Raw genomic sequence first — 23108 nt, 5'->3', positions numbered from 1 at the left:
CAACTCCCCTTCCTCTTGCTCCAAGCCCTCACAAGAGGCTTCACTGCCAGCAGGCTCAAAACTTGGCCATGATGTCCTCTGAGCCTAAACCATTGCAGATGTGATCCCTGCCTCCTTCTCCTAGCTTTTTTGGGGGTTTTTTTTTGGCAGCTAGAGCAGCCTGGAGCAGAGACCAGGACTCCCCTGGCTTGGGAGCAATCAAGGGTTCCTCTGCTTCCATTCAAAGCCACAAATCCTCCAGAATAGAGATCCTCAAAAATATGAAATAATCACTAATTACAGACAGAAGGTAAACAAATTAATTGATATTTACTTGTTTACCCAGTTACAAAAAAATGCTAATCACTTAGCATGTATTTTTAAGATATTAAACTGTGCTAAGGCGCAGCCATAAATATCACCAGTAAACCAAATATGGTGCTCGGCACTGCAAAGGAATTAAAATTAGTATTTAATTACAAGAAATCGCTCGAAGTTCTTTTGCTACCATTAATCACTTTCAATTATGAATGTAATTATAAGTCATCTTTTCTCTTTGGGTGGTCGCTGCTGGGACGTGAATCGGTGACCCTCTGCTCCAGAAGAGACCACCCCACTTTGCTCACCAAATGACAACTCCTCGTCGACTGTGCTAACAGGATCGATCAATTAGTGCATTTACGAAGCTCCTAAGTGCCAAGGGCATGCGAACGAGGAGAGGGTGAGGAGGAAGTTACTTCTTCATCCCCTTCGCTTGCAGTGATTTTTACAATATCCACCCGCTAGCAGCACGAGAGCAGAATCAGGGCTACTGAGATAGATAAATTGATGTGAAAAATATTCTGTCCTCAAATCATTAAAGGACAAGATGATAACGTTATCTCTTGCTACAAGGCAAATCAAAGCCTAGAGAGTTCCTTCCCTGCGACACAAAGCTTTTCAGTGGGGACACTTGGCAGCTTGACTCCGTGCAGGCAGAAGAAGAGCGTGTTAGAGGACACAGCTGAAACTTGCCCCCCTCCACCTCTTGGCTCTACTCTCCCCCAGTCCTCACCTTCTCTTGGGCAGGCAATTATGAACCAAATTGGCTCTACCTGGGTTGCACTATGGTCAGCATCACCTCTTGGCAGTGCAAGATGAAGCGTGCTCACTGCGGAGGTAATTTTCAGCTACGGATCAGTTCTTAGGCGTATCTGCATAGGAAGTCTATGAAATGTAATTAAGAAAAGCAAACCTATTGGCAGTAAGCTCTAATTTTTTTGGGGGGGGGGCACTTTTCTTCTGGGGACTTGCAAATAATAATAACAAAAAAAAGCTGAAAAACTACCCCTCTGCTCAGTGCTAAGCCTCCATCATCAGTTCAGACTTCGCTCAAGGAGTTCGGGACAGCAGAGCTCAAGCCCTGACCGCAGGCAGTCAGTGAAGCAAGGCCTTTGATACTGTCTCTCATGGCATACTCCTGGAGAAGCTGTCGTCTTGTAGCCTGGATAAGTGCACTATTCACTGGGTGAAAAACTGGCTGGATGGCCGAGCCCAGAGGGTCGTGGTGAATGGGGTGAAATCCAGTTGGCGGCGGGTCACAAGTGGTGTTCCCCAGGGCTCAGTGTTGGGCCCTGTTCTGTTTAATATCTTTACTGATGATTTGGATGAGGGGATTGAGTGCACCCTCAGCAAGTTTGCAGACGACACCAAGTTGGGAGGCAGGGTCGATCTGCTTGAGGGTAGGGAGGCTCTACAAAGAGATCTGGACGGGCTGGATCGATGGGCTGAGGCCAATCGTATGAAGTTTAACACGGCCAAGTGCTGGGTCCTGCACTTCAGTCACGGCAACCCCATGCAGCGCTACAGGCTTGGGGAAGAGTGGCTGGAAAGCTGCCGGGCAGAGAAAGACCTGGGCGTGCTGGTTGACAGCCGGCTGAATATGAGCCAGCAGTGTGCCCAGGTGGCCAAGAAGGCCAATCGCATCCTGGCCTGTATCAGGAACAGTGTGGCCAGCAGGAACAGGGAGGTGGTTGTTCCCCTGTACTCGGCACTGGTGAGGCCGCACCTCGAGTACTGTGTTCAGTTTTGGGCCCCTCACTGCAGGAAAGACATTGAGCTGCTTGAGCGTGTCCAGAGAAGGGCAACCAAGTTGGTGAGGGGCCTTGAGCACAAGTCTTATGAGGAGCGGCTGAGGGATCTGGGGTTGTTCAGCCTAGAAAAGAGGCGGCTGAGGGGAGACCTTATCGCTCTCTACAACTACCTGAAAGGGTGTTGTAGTGAGGAGGGTGTTGGTCTCTTCTGTCAGGTGTCTGGAGATAGGACAAGAGGAAATGGCCTCAAGTTGAGGCAAGGGAGATTTAGGTTAGATATTAGGAAAAATTTTTTTACTGAGAGGGTTGTCAAACATTGGAATGGGCTGCCCAGGGAAGTGGTTGAGTCACCATCCCTGGAGGTATTCAAAAAGCGAGTGGATAGGGTACTCCAGGGCATGGTTTAGGGGGCATGGTTAATGGTTGGACTTGATGATCTTGAAGGTCTTTTCCAACCGAAATGATTCTATGATTCTATGATTCTAAATAAATCCATGCATCAGGTTGGACAAAGGCTGCTGCTGGCAGAGCGTCTCCAACCTAGGACACCAGTGCCCTGACAACTGTAACACTCCCCCACGTATTGCCGCCTTGACTCCCCCCCCGAGTCCATTTAGCCTCGCAGCCTGCTTCTGGCACTGCACAGTACTGAAGACAACCAAAACACAGAAGACAAGGCAGAAAATCAAATGGAAACGTTCCTTTCTGGTTCCCTTGGTACTTCTGCACAGGGAATGTGATTAGACTGTCCTTATCTTGGTGGGAACACTTGTTAGTAATAATGAAATCATCCAGTCCTTTTCTTTTTGAAATCCAGCCACATCCTTTGGCTCCAGGAAATAGGGGCAGTGACATGTGCTGTTTTCATAAAAAGCCACAAGACAACATATTTCATTGCAATAAATTCCCTTCCCACAAGCGAAGAGCAAAGGAGAGAGATTTCAAGGACGAGAAAAGTTTCAGCCAAAAGAAGGGGCTGAGCTGAACTTCTGCCCATCTGACACTTCTCATGAAGCTGGCTCTTCACAATCTCAAGAAGGTTGGATGACGACAACACTTGTTGCTTTCTTCTGCCTCCATGCTTGCTCCTTCTGTCTCAGCTCCTGCGATAACAGGAATCGCCCGTTGAATTTCCACGCTGACATGAAGTCCAACATGATGACTCTCTGCTGGGAAAGCCCAGCCTCTGGAGGACGGTCACTCCTCTCCCCACGTTGGCCAAGAGTCCAGGGAGGACTCAAGCCAAAACCTCCATGTGTTTCTCCCAACAGAGACTCGTGGCCAGCTTGAAGTTGGGAATACGCTTGCTAGGTTGTAAATCTAGCCAAACTGCATGCCTCATCCTCCCCTCATCCTCCGTGGGCTCTTACACCACTTGGTTTCGGGTCCAGACCAAGACCCAAATTCCCTGCTAGGTGCTCCTCTCTGCCAAAGGTCAACCCAGCATCCTCGAGGGTTTTGGCTTGAGTCCTCCCTGGACTCTTGGCCAACGTGGGGAGAGGAGTGACCGTCCTCCAGAGGCTGGGCTTTCCCAGCAGAGAGTCATCATGTTGGACTTCATGTCAGCGTGGAAATTCAACGGGCGATTCCTGTTATCGCAGGAGCTGAGACAGAAGGAGCAAGCATGGAGGCAGAAGAAAGCAACAAGTGTTGTCGTCATCCAACCTTCTTGAGATTGTGAAGAGCCAGCTTCATGAGAAGTGTCAGATGGGCAGAAGTTCAGCTCAGCCCCTTCTTCAGCATCCCAGAGAGCGCGTTGCCACCCGGGCAGACAACGCACATCGCGACTTAGCGGCTTTGCACCTGAATTAAGCAGGCGCCGTCCCGTCACGCCGTGCTGTGCTGCCTCCTAATTAGCAGGCTGCATTTTGCCGTCCTCCCGGTACTTGGCTGAGTCTCCCCTTCCCTCTGCTCCTCGCTTGTTCTGTTCACTGAACTAATTGCTGAGCGCCTGCACCCTGGGTGTCTGCTGCTGTTGGAGAAGATTAGTATTTTTACAGAGGGGGAAAAAAAGATTAAAAAAAAAAAGATTGTGTTTTTTAAAGCAGATGAAAGGAGAGCCCAAGGAGATGTGCATTTGACTCTCAAACACACTCCTTCAAGTCTCCCTCAGCAGTACTTAAAGGCGTTTCCAAAGCAAGACTTTATGAATGCTAAATGAACCCAGCGCCTTGTTCCTCTGCCACAAGAAAGGAAAAAAAAACTTATCTTTTATATACAATATTTCCTTTATGGCTGACACTGTGCATCATGCATTGCTACTACCAGACCCACTTCAGATGCGAACGCTGACCTTCACAAAGTCACAGGGAGACCACTGCCTCACCGGGCTGGAGTAGCACACTGCTGGGCAGGGGTCGAGGATCCCGGCTGGATCCAAGCAGCCACGTATCACTTCACCTGCTGCTTTCCAGACAGAGCAAGGTGAGAAGAACACAAATGGGGAAAACCTGAAAGTCTTGCTTTCGATCACTGTGATCTTGGCTGCTCCGGCCAAACCTGGGATGTTGGTTGAGAAGTATCACCTTCTGAAATGGTTTCTCAAGAGGGATGCGGGTTGGGCAGGGAATGATGAACCAAGGGGGAAACGGCAGCAGCCCAGCAAGCCAGAAGGACAAAGGAGAAAACACACCACTGACCATCCAGCCCTGCAAACCATCTGTACCACCACCTCTGTTTCACTGAGGGATGCTGGCGGGGTCCTCGTTCGGGTGCCCAGCACCAGAACTCTCCCCAATTTCAGAAAGGACAAGCAACAAGCACACCGAGGCATTCAGCATCCGAGCACCTTTGGCCATCCGGGTCATCAAGTCAAGGCCACGCTACGCTCTTGCAAATGGAGCCAACAGCACAACGCAGTGCCAAGATTGCCCACCGCCCTTGCTGTGAGCCTGCTCCTGAGCTCAGGCTCGCCCTTGCTGAGGATTTTCAGCAGGACTGCTACCTTTCCCTACCTGTGAAACGGGAGGAGTGCATTTAGCTTCACACAAAACACTCTGGGCAGAAGCTGGTCCACGCTCTTAGGAAAATACCCACCCAAAGGAAGTCTTGGGAGATTTAATTAGCTACTGTCTGTACTGTTTGAGCTTGTTAGGTGCTATATAATTGCTAAATATTATCATCTCTGCAGGTACAGCAGTTTGTTAGGATAATGATAGTGATTGACATTTCCCTGGCATCTTTCATCCCAACCAGATCCTATATTACTCTATTATAAAACACTGTTCTGCCTGGATTCTCCATATGTCTCCAAACTGTCAACAGGATCGTAACTGGCTCCGCATCGCCAAAAGAAATAAAGGCACAAAGTGGCTCATGCAAGTTCACAGGATGTTTCAGAAGCTTAGCAAGGACCAGTTCAACTTTATGCCCAAGAATACAAGTTGCACAGGTATACATATGGTATAGACAGAGATACACCGGCTCTACTTCAACATCAACATGGAGCAAAGCTGCAAGAAGTGGTCCTGTAAGCCACCACAGCACCCAAAACCCTCCCTAGTCCATCCCCGTCCCCCTCTCCTGGCAAGCAGCAGTGGATACCATAACCCAACCACCACTTTGAAAAATATATTCCAGGGACAGCAAAGCAGAGGGGCCACCGAGTGATTAATTGGAGACTATCAGTTTGGGATAGGTCTCTAAATTCTCATTAAGTCAGGTGCTGAGGCATTGCACATTAATCCAGAACATTTCCCCTTCGGCCCAAACAAATAAATAACTCTTGTATAATTCAGGGAGAACTGGGTGGAGCCATCTTCCCCCTCTCTCTGTCTCTTTCCAACTAACCAGTGAATAAAACATCGCCCGCAAATCTATTAGGCTAATTTTAAATCCTGACAATTTAGCAGCACTTCAGCAAGATAAGAGCCATTTATTAAAAGCCACAGTTCATTAAGCCAAATGCTGCTGGCGTATTTACTCAGAGAAACGGGGCTGGGCTCGGCTCTCACCAAGACCAGAAGTCCCCAAAGGAGCAGGAGTGATCCTGTTTCACCCCAAAAGAGAGGCCAGCATGAACCTTCGCCCGTCCCAAGCCTGTGTGGGGCTGCACGTGCTTCTCACCAAAGGGGCTGGGTGTCAGTGCTGCCTCACCCCGTCTTGCCGAGCAATCCACGATCACGAAGCACGAGTCACGGGATGCTTTGCAGGTTTATTACCCGGGGCTATGAAAAGTCTTGGGGAGCTCCGTCAGAGAAGCAGCTCACACGGCTCCATGCCTCGCAGCAAACTTGTGCAAAGCCGTGCACCACCACACCGGGGACCCCTCCCAAAAGGACCAAAACCAGAATCCGGATCAGACACGCACCGCTTTGGACCCGTTCCCATTAATGGCAAGCACAGATTGACTTCAGAGAGGGGACGATTGCTTCCAACAGCAAGCCAAGAGGGGGCTATTTAAGAGGAGTGGTTGCTTGCCAAAAGCTACCAGATTGCACCCGGAGCTTTCCTTCCTCCAAGCTGCCGCTTGACATCTCTGCTAAACCCCCTCTGCTGTGCCATCGCATTGGCTCCCAGAGGGTCTGGGGCCATGACGATGACAGCGGGTGCTTTGGGACACGGGGAAAGGGCTCAGGGTTTCCTGCTTCCAGGGCAGCAGCAGGAAAGAAAAGGAGATGGATGCACCACCGTGAGCAGCCCTGCTCTCTGGAAAGTGGGATTTTTGTTAATCCTCACGAGGGACGAGTTTGACGCTCCACCCAAACCACGCTGCTGAGGGGACGCAACAACCACAACCCCATAAAACCAAACTACGCGTGAGCCCGCCTTACGCCAAAGCGAGTTTGCCCAGCAAAGACGTGCCTGAGCACAACCTGGCGGAGCACACATGGCCCTGTCGAGCTCTGCGCCGGTGTCGATGAGCTTTTCCCCTCCGGGAACTGCGTGGTTCCCAGTGGTACGTGGGTCTCTGCAAGTAGGGAGCGATCGCATGGGGCTCGGCGATACCCGAGAGATGGAGCCGGGAGGGAGGGAGCTGTGCCAGCATCGCTGCGAGGAGCAGGCAGCAGAGGGCAGTGAAGAAATCCCATCTCGCAGAGTTTGTGAGTGTAATTCATTCCAGCGGGAGACATCCAAGAGACTTTATCAACTGCAATTGTCCCACTGCGCCTTTCACCTGCACACACTTGCAAGACAGTCTGGAGTCACTACAGAGTCTCCCCTTACAGTCAGAGCTGAAAGGAGCATTATAAAGGTGAATTAACATTTAAAAAGAATGTAAAAAACCCAGAACTGTTCTAATGATGATTAATGGGAAGCTATAAGGGAGGCCATGACCTCCTAGTGTCATTAAATGGATTGGCAGGTTTCTGAGCATTAATTATAAATAGCCACAGGAGTTTGAGTGCTTAGCAGAATGATGATAAATCCATGACACAGGCAGAGGGACAAGGAGTCAGGAGCACAGGGGAACACGTGCCTGCGTGTGCACGCACACGGCTCGGCGTGCAACGAAACACGGGTTTGCACGTCCGTTATGTGCGGGAGAGAGATGGAAAGCAAAAAAGTGGAAATGAGTCCATCAGAACATACTTCTGTGTTTGGGTGGATACGAGGATGGAGAGAGGGAGAGAGAAATGGGTAAATGATAAATTAGGCCCTGCCAGTCAATCACATTTTCTAAATGTTTTATATCCCAAAAGCTATAAAAGCAATATTCCTTTCTGGCCTTATTGGAGCCATTTCTGTAAGGCAATCACATCTGTTTCCTCAGGGATTTCAGCTGAACTGTGCCTTGGCTTTTTTTTTTTTTTTTTCCCTTTTCTTTCCCTCCCCTTTATATTTACTCTCTAGCCTGCTACCAAAGAAGGGTCAGAGCATGCATACAAATAGGGAGAAAGAGTGAAAAACAAACAACCCTGAACCAGTGGCCAGCAGTGATGAACAGACAAAAAGTGGCTGCAAACTTCTCCAAATTCCACAGCCCATTAGCAAAGCGATGGCAATAATCAGGGGCTGCCTGGATTCTGAATTAGTCAGATCTTGGTTACGGAAACAGGTTGATGTTTCCTCTGCTCTAATGTGCATTATTCCACAATTGCACTGATATTATGGAAATCTGCATCCCGGGGCACTGCTGTGCATTACCTCGGATGTGCTGATCCACCCAGCCTGCCTGGGATTTGCAGCGCCGTACCAACGGCATCGCCGTGCTGCCGGCAGCTGCGCTTGCTCCTGCAAGAGCCCTTGGAGAGATGCTCACCGATAAAAGCCCAAATCCTTCTCTGAATACCACGGGGACCCAGAATCGCAGCCACAAAGGTACCTTTGCTCCACAAGGCGGGAGGTGAGTTTTTGCAGGGGTATGAAAACAGAATTCATTGCAAAGAGAGTATCAGCAAACTGTCAGAGCCCTGGGATCGTGGGGCTGAATAAATACAGCGGATGAAAGGAGTGAGGACCTCAGGCTCATTAATGAGCTCTCCCAGCAAACAGCATCGACGGCAGAGGGTGAAGACCCCTCTCGCTGCCAAGGAAGAGAACAAAAGGCTCTGGGTGAGATGCCAGGGGGGCAGCCCTGTACCCAGGCACCCAGAAACCCCCCCCCTCAGCTCTCAGGAGGGAGGCTGAAGGCTCCCAGACCTGGTATCGCTCTCTGCATCAGCAGCCGCATCCCATCGCCCAGCCAAGAGAGCTGGCCCAGTAGCCAGCCACGGGGCATTTCCATTGGGATTGGGATCACTATTTCCTCCGGCACTTTTGCAAACTGCTGTTTCGGCTTCTGCCCGCTCTATGGGGAAGCAGAAGCACGAGCCAAAATCCTCTCCACCGAAATTAAAAATATTCCTGTTTCTATTTAGATTTAAGTATCATTACCTTGCTGGGCTCTTCCAGGGGGAAGCATTATTTCAACTGATTGGAAAACAGTGGCGAAGGAACAGGTTCTCCATACAATTTTCTTCCTATCCTATTAGTTGCAATACAATTATAGTGAATACATCAATTCTTAGTCCCAGCAGCTCCTGGAAAGAGCCACCTATTAAAAGCTGGCTTATTAATGGAATTGTACATCCAGGATTAATTGGGCCACGTTGGCCATTTCCATTTCTCACTCCACAAGTGCTTTTGTTTGCTTAATAGGCTGAAGTAACTTGAGAATGACACAACTTAGAGCCTCCCCCATTTGCCATGCATATCGCCAGCAAATTTAATATCACTTTCCTTTCTGGCATTGCTCTGGGATAAAACCTGGCACATGCCGCCAAGGAAACCCACGCAGCAGGGTGGAGAGGGGGAGAAGGGCCTTTCTGCCTTTGGCAGGGCCAACAAGGGGAGACCCCTAATTGATCTAAGGCTTTAAACCCCACGGGAATTTGCAACACCAAAAAACAACTGCCAAAGCGAGCAAGCTGGATGAGAGCCAGGCTACCACTGCAATATCATCTCACGAGCGCTTCGAAAGCCTCCAGCCACCCCGAAGAGCATCACCCCCCCCCAGCCAGGCATAGGGGGTCTCCTCCAGCCCTCCCCGCTCCCCGGGAAGCCCCATCACATCACAACCGTGGGACACCAGCCCCACTCCCGGGCATCGCTCATGCAGTTCGGAGCAAGGACCACTGTCTCCCAGCGCAGATATTCCTGTGGCAGCAAAGTCAATGCATGTTGAAGCATGGTAATATAGTATGACTTTTCCCTTTAATGGAATTTTTCTAGCCCACTAGGAAAAAAAAGACTCCATTAGCCGTACTACAAAGGCTCCTACTTATTAGTATTTTAGAACAGCGGCAAAAACCTTTCTTGAATCTAATTATTGCTGACAAATATGAAAATTGAAATCAAAGTTAAATTTTCAGCTACAGTGCCTCATACGGCAGCAGCTCGGCGGCTCCCAACTATTGCATCAACACATTTATTCTGCTGAGAAGGCTGCGGAGATTGGCCCCCCCCACCCCCTCCAACCCACCCCTCCATCTTCGGAGGCATTAACTCTGACATATTCATCTCAACAGCCGGGGCCACGTAACTAACTTCATGTTTACCAGTCGCACACAGCCAACAGATTGGAACGAGGCTTGCAGGGGCTGAAGAAGAAGGGAATAGGGCTTTTTTTTTTTTCTTTAATTGATTTTTATTTATTTCCAACTTTGCACTCTACCACCCCTTTCCAACCTGATCTCAAAAAGAAGTCACTGGGTGATTTTAAATTCCTCAAGATAGAGGATCTGGAAGGGACGGGAGAGTGGAGGGAAAAAAAAAAGCCTTGTCAACATATTTCCTTTCTCCTACCTCCCCCCAACATACTGTAAAAATCAATCCCCTTTGTCATTTTGCTCTGCTTGTGTGAATGTTTAATGGCTGTCGAGGGAGATAATGATTGCTGCTAGGAAATTCATTTCAGATTTGCTATTTATAAAGTACTTGGTGCTCAGGTGGGAAATTAACATAAGGAAGGGGGAAAGGGACCAAACCAGGGAAAAAAAAAAAAAAGCAGCAGGAGAGGAGGGATGAGATGCTGTGGGGCTGGCTGGAAGGGGCCGGTGCCCCAAGGAGGATTTGCATCTCTTCCCATCTCTCCTGGGACAGAGGAAAAAGGCTCACACACGGCGGGGACAGCCACGCTGAGGACATACGGGTGCTCGCCCCTTCCCGGTGTGCACCCATGCATGCAAGGGATACAGAGCTGGGGTTATCAGCCAAGCGGCTGGTGGCTTTTGCAGCCAGCGATGCTCCTCGCACACCATCAGCCAAAAAACCTGGCCACCAAGCACCACTGCTGGTTTGCACCCCAGCTCCCTCTCCAGCCTCCCACCCAGGACGAACTGCACACCGCCTTCGAGTCCCCCCTCCCTGCAAAGCCCGACAACCTGTTGCCATGTGTTTGATTTTTGAATCCCAAGGGAATTCCCGTCTGTGATACAGCCAGATCCCGTACAGCCAGCGGTACGCACGCTGCCATTGAGTTGCTAATTCCTTGTCTCAGAAGTTGCTTTTCACTTTCTGATTTTTCAATAATAGGCTTGGTATGAATCCCTTAAGCTTCTGAAATAAGCTGAAAACCGCTTTTCCAGCCATTTACATAAACACAAGGGGATCAGAAGGAATAATCATAGTTTATGCACTATTTGGGGGCTTTGGAGCTGGCTGCTAATGGTACATCAGGTTTTGAAGCCCAAAACGTACAATGGGAAGCGCTGACATGCGGAAAAGTGGCACAAAAGGTAAACAATAAATAATACAATTTTTTAAATGTTGTCTTCAATGACCACGCGGTTTTGGCTTCGCCACTACTCCGGCCTCTAATGGATCCTGCTCCTCGCCAGCCTTGCTCCAGAAACGGCTTATTAAGAGAGATGTCACTCACGCTAAATCCAACTCACCTCTTGCCAGCCAGCCCTGCCGCTCTCCCATGCCTTGGCCCGCTATCAAAAACCCCGGTGCTGGCTTTGGGGATTGACTTTGCGAAAAAAAGTCTAACGCAGGCACCCTCTGATCTATAAATACCATCTGTCCGGCAGAAAGGGAATAAAAGCTAGAAAACAACCAAGCCAACCCAGGAACTTAGTGCTATTCATCTGATAACCCCTACAAGAGGGGGGGAAAATACCCACTTAAACGGCGAGATAATATTACAGTATTAATGAACCTTGCTTCGCTTCAAGTGCTTGTCACGCTTCCAACGAGGCGGGTCAGATTTGGCTTTCAAACCAGTTCTTTAAATCAAGAATGCCGTTTCTGGCAAAATCAAAACATTAGCAGAGGATCTGTTTTGTAGAAATAACACTAAAAAAATGTAACAAGGCTCAAGACTCCAGGCTCTTTTGATACTGCTGGAATGCAGCCTTCGGATCTCTTTTTTTGTTGTTTGAAATCACTTCACAACTTCGTACATAAAGCTTCTGTAAGCTCCAAATCAGAACAAAAATACTTCAAAATCAATCCCTATTTTTCCCAGAATTTACTTTCACTGGGAATTTGCAATTATTCTGGTTTATTCCATTTTGGAATAAATAATAAAGCCCACTCTGCTTCGTTGCTAATATTACGCAATTTCCTGTGGCATTTCCTACTTCTTAGCAGCTGCTGTCTCCCATCACGAGTCACAGGAGGATGCGAACCGGCTGCCCGAGCTGAGTGTCAGAAGCTCCTTTCCAAGCTAAATCAGGGTTTCCCTGTGCTCAGTGATGTACAATTACACAGTGGGGGAAAGTCCCCGTTTTCAAGGCAAATCCACAGTAGCTAGACCAGACACAAGAGGAGAAAGACGGCTAGTATCCTTACGGAGTGTGTGGCCAAGTGATGAAGGGGAAAGACCACGCAACAAGCCAGAATCGCCGCAGGATGAGCAAAGGACGCGAACTTGGGACGCGCATCCCAGTCCAGGACCTCCAGGCTCACAGCATCTTCTTCTGCTCCTTCCCACCAAACCCCTGCCGAGCACCCGCTCCCATCCTCCCTGCAAGCCAGATCCACCGCAGCTCCAAAAGCGAGCGCTTGGCATGAGCCATAGCTCCCTAGGTGGACAGAGGTGCCCTCAAGCAAGGTGCTGAGCACCCTTGCACCCCACTGATGCTGGGGTCCCCCCACCTCCAGGAGGTCCTCACTGCTGCACTGTGACTTTTTAGCCCAGCAGCAGCTACGTCGCTCTGTCCTCGTCCCCGTGGGAAGGCAGAGGATGCCGTGCCAGCTTCCATCACCGCCTCCCCAGTGCTTTAAAGGGAATACTCCAACCACCAGTAATTTATGCACGCTGGGTCCCCGGGATCCTGGCTTCCCCGCACGGCTGCTACAAAGCATTTTGGAGCCGCGGCTCCTCGGCTGCATGAAGCCCTGCTCAGAGGGCCTTTTTCGGCTCCCCCTGATTAGTAAGCGAAGCATGCGAGAGCTGGAGGAATCAGAGGAAGGGAAAGCCGGGGGTGGGTGGAGGATGCCAAGAACCGAACACTGTCCTTAGTGGGAACAGTCAACAGGACAAGGGGGTCAAGGGGTCAATTAATTTACAACAGCTTTCAGCACTGGACATATTAACTGTAAGCGCATCAAAAATCCATGATATCCTTCTTGGCGGGAGATAACAGAGCACGGCGACGGCAGCACCTCTGATTTATTATTAACCAAGAGCAAGGTGCATGCCTCGGTAAGGAAGAGGGAGGTGGCTAGCTCCTCCAGGCTAGCAGCCACAGCTCCAAACGTGCTGAGAGCACGGCGTGTGCGATGCCTGGAGGATGCACCAGCACCCGCAAAAGGGCTGGTGGCCCCTGGGATTAGGATGCCCCAGCTGGGATGCAGTGACAAAGAGCTCATCCTGTGCAATTTTGGGTTTTGCCTATAAAAGCTACTAAAGGCATGGAAGGACCCATGTGCAGAGGTGCAGGATGCTGGCTGAAGATGGGAGACAGCAGTAGGGCTTGGACTTCTACTACAGAATCCCCAAATCTGGCACCTTGCTCATTTTGGCCCCTATTTGAAACCAAGAGCTCAACTCCAAGTTGCAGCTCCAAGACGGCTGCAAGCCTTTGCCATGAACATCTGAGACTGATCATGCTTGGGTCCCACTGAGTCTAATGGGAGATTTGCCACTGCGCATCAAAGGAGCGGTAACACTGAAAAAAATCGTATTTACCCTCTTTAAAGCTTTGCTCTAGTAAGGCATCCCTTCAACTGGGGAACAAGCAAAGAACATTTTGCCCTTTCCTGCCACTATTGAAGTTTGAGAAGGAAAGACAGATGCAGAAAAGGGTGGTTTTTTCCTGATCCCCATGGCCAGAAAAATACTTCTCACGTGGTGCTTCGCAAGCCGAGGAGGAGGGCTGGAGCCCACCTTTGCCGTCTGACTGCGAGTTGCCTCGGAAGCAAGCTAGTGAGCTCTCCCTCCTCCACCTCCACCTTGGTTTATAACAGAAAACAGCAAGTCCTGCTTGCTAACTTGACCCAGATCTGTCAGCTGATCAATTTTTTCCCCACAGGAAAAAAAATAAAATGGGGGGGTGTGGATCACAATATGGATATGTTTAAGCAAAAGCTGCAAGAAAAATACATGAAGCAGACACTTCCAATATTAAATGCACTCGTCTCGTGCACAAGTCATGGTTGGCACAAGAAGAAGACAGATAAAAAAACGTAAGCCAGGCTTACTACGATGGTCAAAATGCCTACACGGATAAAGAAAAAGTAACTTTAGGGCACGCAGAACCGCCAAATCTTGTAAACAGGGCTAGACAACTCTGTACGTGTTCCCCATCACAGCGCACTCTAAGGTATCTCATTACAAATGACAACTCTTGATAGAGAACTCTCCATATACGCAGCGTAAAGCAACCACAAGTTTACTCCTTGTAAACCCACTGCAGCCCGCTGCTGCATGACCAGATCAGTGGAGGGATGCTCCCAGGGAAGCAGTGATACCCCACACATGAAAAACCCCACGTGCAACACTGCACAGAGCACCCACAGCAAAGCCACTGACCAAACCGAGATCCCAAGTGCCAACCCATTAGGCGTTTTAGGTGCCATGCCACGTTTTTGCACAGCGCGGCCTGCTTTCAAAAGCATCTTTCCAATAGCAAAGGTCTGCTTGGGCTCCCATTTACCCTGCTGAGTCTTAAAAATGTGCCAATTAATCCCATGTGGTGGCCTGATTTTCAGAGGTGCTGGATACCTGCTTACAGCTTCAGTTAAAATCAACAAGAATGACAGATGTTCAGCAACGCTCCGAATCAGGCTATTGAGTAACCAGAACACATTCCCCTCCTTTTATGTACTACATATAACTGGGTTATCTAATCATGTAGGTATTGATTATTACTGTTATTACCTATTAAATAGCTATTTTCTGCTGTTGCGGTGAATATCACATTTTATTGACCTGCACGGTAACTATTATCCACCATGAAGTCACATCCAATATTTTCCCCGGGGAACAATAAATCCGGGTATTCACGGAAAGATGTCGATACATGTAATTTTTCTTATACACATTCATTAGCGCAATTACCTTCTTGCACGAACTGCCAGAAGGTTTCCCCTCCTGCCTCCACCGAGAAAAAGTCCTCCCGGGACACACAGCCCCGACCCACGCGGTGCTCCCGAATCCTGCCCTTCCTGAGGGGCAGCAGCCGGCCACTCCTCCCTGCAGACATGTCTCCGAGCCAGATCCAGCCTTTTCATCACACACAAGCGTAGCCGGTGTTTCGGTTTGGGAGTTATCTGCAACCCAGCCACATCGACAGAGCGAATAATTCTTTCCGATGAGGAACGCTCCGTGTATGATGTTGACATATGCTATTATTTTACATACCTATTTCAGTTTGTATGCTTATTAGAATAAGGTCTTTATGCTAATTTGTAAATCAAATTCCCATAATTCTTGGCTTACTGATGCTAAAGGCCCAGCTAAATCTTCTATGACCTTTTAGCCTGGTTAATCCTTTTACGCGTGGTTGAGTGAAGAGTTTTCTTCCCTCTTCCACTCCCAAGTGCTGGAGTGGGATTTTTGCTCAAGCCCTCCTCTTCCTCAAGAAATCCAGGTGGGTGCAAGTCAGGGACACCGGGCACACCCGAGACCATCTCTCTACTTTGAAACGTGGAAAGAGGGAAAAGAAAACACTGCTGCTGCTGGGTCCTTAAACATGCTTTAGATGTTCATTTGCGCTATTTAAAAATCACGCAGAAAAAATATAGCAAAGACAATGAGAGCTGTGTTGCCAAACAGCCGCTCATTTCCCGACGCCCAGGGCTATCCCAGCCCTCTGTAGCCTCCCTCTTCCCAGCTCCTTTCCCCAAACCATGGACCTTTGGCCGGCTCTGCCTTGCCCACGTGCTGATATGATGGACACCTGCCTCTCATTCCCATGGAGATGCAGCATCCAAGCAAGCACCCAGGCCATGCTCTCTAGCACCAACACCCAGTAGGCAATAGCTCCCTTGGGAACGACAGCATTGCCGTGCACAAAACCACGCTGGACATTTCAGGGCTCAGAGAGCTCCTTCCTGACGGACGCGACGCTCAACAGCTCCCGTTTCAGGGGCACGTTTCCAAAAAACAACAGTGAATCCGCAAAACTTGGAGGACCTATGGATGTTTGTACAAATGCAGATGGTTAAGCACTTACAAATTACCCCACTTCACGCCCCGCTCTCAAGCATACTCACAAACCGCTTTTCTTATTGTTTGTTTGGCTGTAAATAGGTAAATGACCTGGAGTATTGATAAACTGCTGCAGAGGGCAGCACAGATCTCCTGAGCTATTTGTAGGAGATTTGCGCAAAACACAGTTTTCTTGTATGACAATAATTTTCGCATTTTCAGACGCAAGCCAGCTCCGCTTTTGTATACCAAGGAGAGAGAAAAGTTAGAAATTAAAAAAAATACTGTGAATATCAGAAGAGTTCATGAAGCAGCAGCACCATACTGCTGATATTTGGCAATGCATGCATACCTATGTATTACCTTTGGGGCTGAATGACCCCCAATTTGTCAAAAGCCCCTTAGAAAGTTTTTCCTAAAAAGCAAAATTACTTTTGCTGGGTGTTTTTTTCGTTTTTTTTAATGACTCTTTTAAATACAAGTATGCAAGAAAAGTTCCCAGGGCGACTCCGACAGCCCAGCACACCCAACATCTCCCAGCTCAAAAAAGGCCCAAACTTTTTGCTGCCAAAGGCTGCCCTGCGCAGTATTGTGCCCCCCACGGTTCTGCCCTGGGTCCCCCCCCCAGCCCACGGTGCAACGTGGCTCCCTGCTTTCCCCCACCCCAGCAGTGACTCAGGGACCTCTGGCACCCACATCAGACTCCTGCAAGCCAGTGGGGCTCGGGAGATTTTTTTGCTTGGAGAGGCAGCGCATTCCTCCCCACCGCTCTGCTGCCGAGGAGAATGAAAAAAAAAAAAAACCCAAAAAAAAGAAAAAAAAACCCAACTACTTTCTGATCTGTAAGCTTTGATGGGAGCAGGGAGAGGAAGCATGAGAGATGACCAGAGGCAGGGAATAAGATTTCAAGGAAGCCAAGTCAGAAGCCAAAAGCAAGCATTACAAATAAATAAATAAATAAATGAAGCACAAATTCTAGGCAGGAGAAAGGAGGGAGGGAAGGGCAGCTTTGCCCCCCTCCTGGGGAGCCCTAGCCCTCCCACCACCCCACCTGGGCTCCCCTTCCCAGGAAAACCCCTTGGGAGCCGGGGGTGCAGGGGATGCCAGCATCCCGAGCAGCGCGAGAGGGAAGCAGCAACCCTGGGAGAAGAGGAGAGCTTGAGGAGGGAGCGAGGGAGGAAGGCGAAGAGGAGAAATGCCTTGGCATGTGATGTGCATGCTAAGCAGCCTGCGCCGGTCGATATGGCAGGGGTGGCTCTCCGCAAGAGCGGGCCCAGCCTGCCCAGGAGAGAGAAGTTTTGAGCGGAGATGGTGGCTGGCCATCTCCCCCAGCTCCTCCGGCACACGCCAGCCCCCAGCGGCCCCCTGCCCCACGCAGGAAGGGGCTTCACATCCCACCGGAGCCCTGCTGCAGAGCACCTTGGCCGAAAGGGGGGGAGGACACCAGGCAGGGCTGATTCGAGCATGCGGGTGCCCAAACCCTGTCCCCAGCCCTCGGTGGGCACCGGGGCAGCGCAGAGGGAGGTAGCTGGCTCCAGCTGCCGACTGCCCTCCCTTTCCCCGTGCAGAAAGAGGGTGCCTCCATCGCCCCCCAGGGGTGCTTCCATCCTTCCATCCCCCGCGAAGCCCGGCTCCCCGGCCGGAGCCCCGGGTACCATCCGCGATGGAGCTGGGCGCACCCCGGGCACGGTGCAGCGCAGCCCCCGGGAGCGTCTTTCCTCGCCAGCCCCAGCTCCGCAGGCGGCCCGGTGCAGGATGCGGCCCCGTCCTCTCCTCCCACGGAGAGAACCCCGCTCCCACAGCCCCTCCAGATGGCTGCGAGGAGACTAACGCAAGCTGACAGGCTCGGCGCTCCCGGCCAGATGGGGCTGGCTCCTGCCTCCTCCTTTCCCCCCGCTTCTCCCCTTGCTTTTTGCTCTTTTTTTTTTTCTTTTGCATAGCCCCCCCCCCCCCCCCGCGAAGCACCATCCCCCGGGGGGAGGGAGCCTGGCTCACCCGGGACAGGTTGGACAAGGACTTCCCAACTCCCCAGCCCGGCGGGGGCAGGCAGGAGCCGGGGCTGCACCGAGTTTTTGGGACGACCTTACAATGCAAAGGGGGGGGGGGGGGGGCAGCACAGAGGAGCCCCGACCCCCACACACATCCCCGCCCGCCCCCAGCCTGTTGGATGCATTGCTCCTGCAGGAACTAAGTTGAGATGGCAGAGTCGTTCGGCACCAGCTTCTCCCCCCCCCCCCCCAAAAAAAAAAAAAAATCAGCACGGGGGGTGCTGCGCCATGGGAGAAGTTCCCCCACAGCCCGGTGCAGCCGGGGGGGGGGAGGAACACGAATTGGGAGATGCCGTATTCCCCCCCCCCCCCCGCAACTTAGCAGCGGGCTGGGGACCCTCTCCCAGCTCTGCCCCCGCTCTGGGGGCTCCTCACCAACCCCCCCCCCCGCCCCCAGCCCCCCCGAGGGTGCCGCCGTGGGGCCTCCGCACCCCTCGCTTGCATCCCCCGCAGCATCCCCGCCCGGCCCTACCTTGGGAGAGGAGGAGAGCGGCCATCCCGGCGAAGATCACCCAAGAGACGGGGTGGTGCATTTTCGCCTGGGCCATGTTTCACCGCGGGCTGCGTTTCTCTCCCCTCCTTCCCCACTCACTGCCTGGCGGGGAGAGGTTTAAAATCCAGCGTTTCCCGGAGCAAAGCGCAAGGAAAAGGGGGGGGGGGGGGAAGGGGGGGGAGGAAGAAAGGGGGGGGAGGGGAAAAAAAAAAAAAGGCACCGCAGGGTGGGGGAGGGAAAAAAACCCAAAAATAAAAAAAAAGGGGGGGGGGGAAGGGGGGGTCGGAAGGGGTTGCAAGGTGCGAGGGACAGGCGCTGCCGCGCCCGCCGCTCCGGCCCGCACACGCCGCCCGGCTGCAACACGCCGCCGGCCGCGCACGCAGCCCTCCCCCGCGCCGCACTCATTGGCTGCGGGGCCCCCCCCCCGCACCGGCGTGTGTGTGGGGTGTGGGGTGTGGGGTGTGTACTGTGGGGGGGGGGTGTCCCACAGGAATCCGCGTCCCGTCTCCCCCCAACCCGCCCGGAGAGGTCCCCCGCCACCCCCAGCCCGGCACTGCCCTTCCCCACCGGGGAAAAGGGGGTGACACTCGCCCCCCCCCCCCCGCCTTGACTCAGTTTCACCGCCTGCGTGACGATGGGTGGGAGACCCCCTCGTACCACCCGCTTTCGGGGGCTGGTGTCCTTGGGGGAGAGCCCCAGCGCTGTCCCAACAAGTCTCTTCCTCCTATAGGGCTAACTCCCACACGGAAATTGCTCTAAAAGCAAATTTAATAGGGAATAACTCTTGAATTTGTAGCAGAAATCTACTTTTATTCCACATCAAGGCTTTTTTTTTTTTTTTTTTTTTTTCCCCGTCCAATTCGTCGCACCAAGACCATCTCCTGCCATGAGCAGGATCTGGGCCGCTCACACCCTGCTTAGGTTTGAACGCGCTCCCGTTACTTAAACTCCTTGCCGCGTGCCGATTTCTGGTGCCTATTTCACAACAGCGGGAACGAGACAGACCTTTCTCCAACTCAAGATACCTAAAACCGCCACATCTGTCCGTACCACAACCCGATGTCAGAGCACGACACCAACATGCCTATGTACACAAGGTCCTGAAAATCTTATTTTTTTCAGCCTTTGTCCAATATGGAGAATATTAGCGGCAATGAACCCCGAGACTCCGATCTGACACAACCTAAATAAATAATATCTTGTTAAATATTCATTATTTTCATTGGTGGTAAGGACGTCTTATTTTGCCGCTTGAGGTGACTCACAGGCCCTTAAAACAACATTATAGGCAGAAAAATGACAAAGGAAAAAAAAAAAGATATCTTGGCTTTTAGTATTTATTCCTCCTCAGAGGCTTCCAAAATCTGAGCTGTTCACTTTGCAATTCAGAAGACGATTTGGCTGCAAACTCTTGGAAAATCCAGCTGTGTTTCTCTCTCTCTCTCCTCTATCGCTGCCACCCAGAGACTCTCCAAGTCAGATCTGGGCCAGCCGTTCTGCTGAAAAAAAGGTGACAAACCACAGGCACCAGCCCCTCTCCTGAAGTCCCATCGACAGGTCTGATGATAATGATCCACACTTCAAAAGCTGGCAGCCGGGGAGAGATCGGCAGCTCCGGTGAGATGTCCCCAACAGCCGTGTTTGATGCCTGCACGTCCCTGCCACCAGCCAGCCAAAGGGTCATGCTGTCCCTAACCAGGGAGATGCATCCCACCATCCTTGGGTTTTCCCCAAGACCTCCACTGCTTTCATCCATCAGTTTTCATGGAGGTCTTGCCAAAACAGCAGCTGGTGTAAAGCCGTGGCCTGATGCAGAGCACTTTCAGCTCCCCTTCCTTTTCCTCTACCAAGTCTTAGTTCAAACCCCAGATCTCGAGGAAGTCCAGCTGATCCAGAGCTCTCCACCACCATTTTATGGTACCACCAGGAGCAGTCTACAGCCTACTAGTGGCCTGCACAACCTCCCAGCTCATTAGGATGGGAAAAGCTCATGGCAATGGTACCACTAATGATGCAGTCCCAGGCTGCATACGTGTGGTTCAGCAGGATATTTCTCAGGAAGCAAATAAAGGCTCTGGAGTATTTAATACCCAGTCCAATGTTAGGGCTTGAGCTGTTCTTCCCGCTCAGCAGAGCAATGCACAAACCTCTCACTGCCCCAGCAACCTCCAGCTGATACATTTTGGATGGAGACACCCTTGGTAAGGATTCCTACCACCACCACATCATCTCATCCTCTCCACTTCTTCCCCACCACTCCATCAACACAAAAGTTACCTACAATAATGCAAGATGCCACACAGCAATTTTTACCACCTTTCGCAACGCTTCTGAATTTGACCCTGGCTGCCAAGTCAGCTACCGTGCTTAGAGCAGCTGGAAGTGGTTGATTAGGTTAGTTTGGTTTATTACCTACCCATTATCCTTTAAAAAACACAACTTCCCTGTCTATTTGCCTAAGCAGAGAGAGCAGTTTATAAGAAGGCCCTATGCAGTAGCTGCTCTTCCTACAGATTTGCTCTATGCATTATTGATTCACACAGTGCTTGTTCCGAGCACGTATATTTACCCGATGCACCAGAACAGCTCTTAAGGAGCCTTCGGCTTGTGGCTTTGTGGAACATCAACTTTTCATGTTGAACAGCAGGTGATGTTCAACAGAATGCCTTGCAATAAATGCCTAATATCCATTACACTCATACATATCTATGTGCCGGACTGATATGAACATAGAGATAGCAGGGCTGCACTCCCGAGATAGGGGGACAGGGGGAAGAAGTTATTCATTGGAAATCACACACATATATGTGGTGTTAAACAGGGATACCATACCTCCATGCATATCGAGCTGCAGAATGCACCTTTTGGCAGAAATGTCCACAAAATTTTAGATGACTGGCTCCCCCCCTACACGCTGGATCTGAATAGAAGACCAAAATACAACACCTTAGCTAAAAGTCTGCAGGGGGGAAAAAAAAAAAAAAAAAAGTGACATGCTGCTTTGAAACGAAATCTCTAACTGGCTCTAAAAGGAGCGTTGTGACCTTGCTGAACAGCACTGCATAATTTTTAATAGACATTTTTTGCTGGAACTGACATACTCCCAGGCGTGGTTTTATGCCGCTAACATTTTTCCAGAGGGAAATGCCATGTTTCATTGGATTTTTTTCATCATCCCTACATATACATACCTATAATTACTATATGCATTACAATAGCATTCACAAGCCTTTGATAAGATCCTGGTTCCATTATGTTAGACTCTGTATGTACACCCGGTAAAAAACAGTCTCTCCCTTGAGCTCTTAAAGTCAAAACAGAGAAAGCAGAGAAAGCTGTTGAGACAAGAGCAAATTACTTCTCAGTTTATGGCTAGAAAAATAAGACTTGGAAAGGCTAAGATGCTGCACGAGGTCAGGAAGGGAATTTCCAGCCATGTCAAGGACTGAACAAAAAAATCTCCCAAATCTTAAGTAAGGGTTGCAGGACTTGGCTTCTTCCTCTTGCAGCCTTTCCCCATCCTAGGTTACTTCTGCTCCTAGTTTCACCAGTGCAAGGGGAGAGAGAGTTAAGGGAACAATTCTACCAGCTATACCAAAATATCAAAGATGAATTATGTGCTAAATACACTTTTTCTTAATGAGGGATAGCGACTGAGGGGAGTTAAGCTTTACAAATTCCCCTAACACATACCCCAGCCCACGTCTGCATACGAAGGCATTTCGGCACTCCCGTGCCCTTGCGTGCACAGGATGCGTGGAGCCAGACAGACGAGTGCCCACAGGCAGCTGCCGTGCACGTGGATGCCCGGCTTTGCTCCTTTAATTACACCTCCTACGGGTGAGAAAGATAAGCCCAAATGGAGTGACTGCATGAAGGGAGGAAGCCTATAAGTTATTCATAAGTTCAGGCTCAAGCTCCTCTCTTGCTTTCACTCCATGACACCTTCAAAACATATTATTCATCTATTTTTTCCTCCTCTGGGAAGAGAGATGGTAATTGTAGTAAATATATCACTGCCAAGTCATCCTCGCAGCCTCCGAGCCTGCACGGCGCTAGGGGTAGGGATCCAAGGCAGCAGCCGCTACCGAGACGTTTTGGGATGCCCAGGCTCCGTGAAGGACGTCCTCGTGCTGTCGTGAGGCCATGGGGACTACGCTGGTGGCAAGTAAACCCGCTGGGAGAAAACCTCCATCCAGCCCATCACCGAGACATTTACTACCCCTGCTTTCAGGTAGCAAAAAAATCAAACCCTACCGCTCCCATCACCTCCTCCCCATTTCGGGTGAAAGCCCCACGATCCCCACTGAACATTTGCAAACAGCTCCGCGGCAAGTTGAGCAGAAGACTTTCCTGCATCCCCACCGAGCCCGGCAGAGCTCGGACTGGGACTGCTGATTCCCTTGGGTTGCTGCACCCTGTTTTCGTCCCAGCCTGATGGCCTTTGGGCAAATTTTGGGCTCCGTTTCTGGCTTGCAGAAAAAAAAAAAGCC

General features: G+C 50.6%; 1 protein-coding gene across 1 annotated transcript in view; it reads right to left on the bottom strand.

Annotated features, from left to right (window-relative positions):
• Window positions 1-18768, bottom strand: part of LOC128141545 (protein CEPU-1) — a 355486-nt gene extending 336718 nt beyond the window's left edge. The window contains exon 1 of the mRNA XM_052786390.1: window positions 18595-18768. Within this exon, the coding sequence (XP_052642350.1) occupies window positions 18595-18670 (76 nt within the window). The 5' untranslated portion in view covers window positions 18671-18768. The remainder of the gene's footprint in view (window positions 1-18594) is intronic.
• Window positions 18769-23108: the final 4340 nt, after the last annotated feature.

This window comes from Harpia harpyja, chromosome 4 (genome assembly GCF_026419915.1).
Source record: "Harpia harpyja isolate bHarHar1 chromosome 4, bHarHar1 primary haplotype, whole genome shotgun sequence".
Classification (NCBI taxonomy): Eukaryota; Metazoa; Chordata; class Aves; order Accipitriformes; family Accipitridae; genus Harpia; species Harpia harpyja.
Note: the sequence above shows the minus strand (reverse complement) of the source record. Positions and strands in the feature narration are given on the sequence as shown.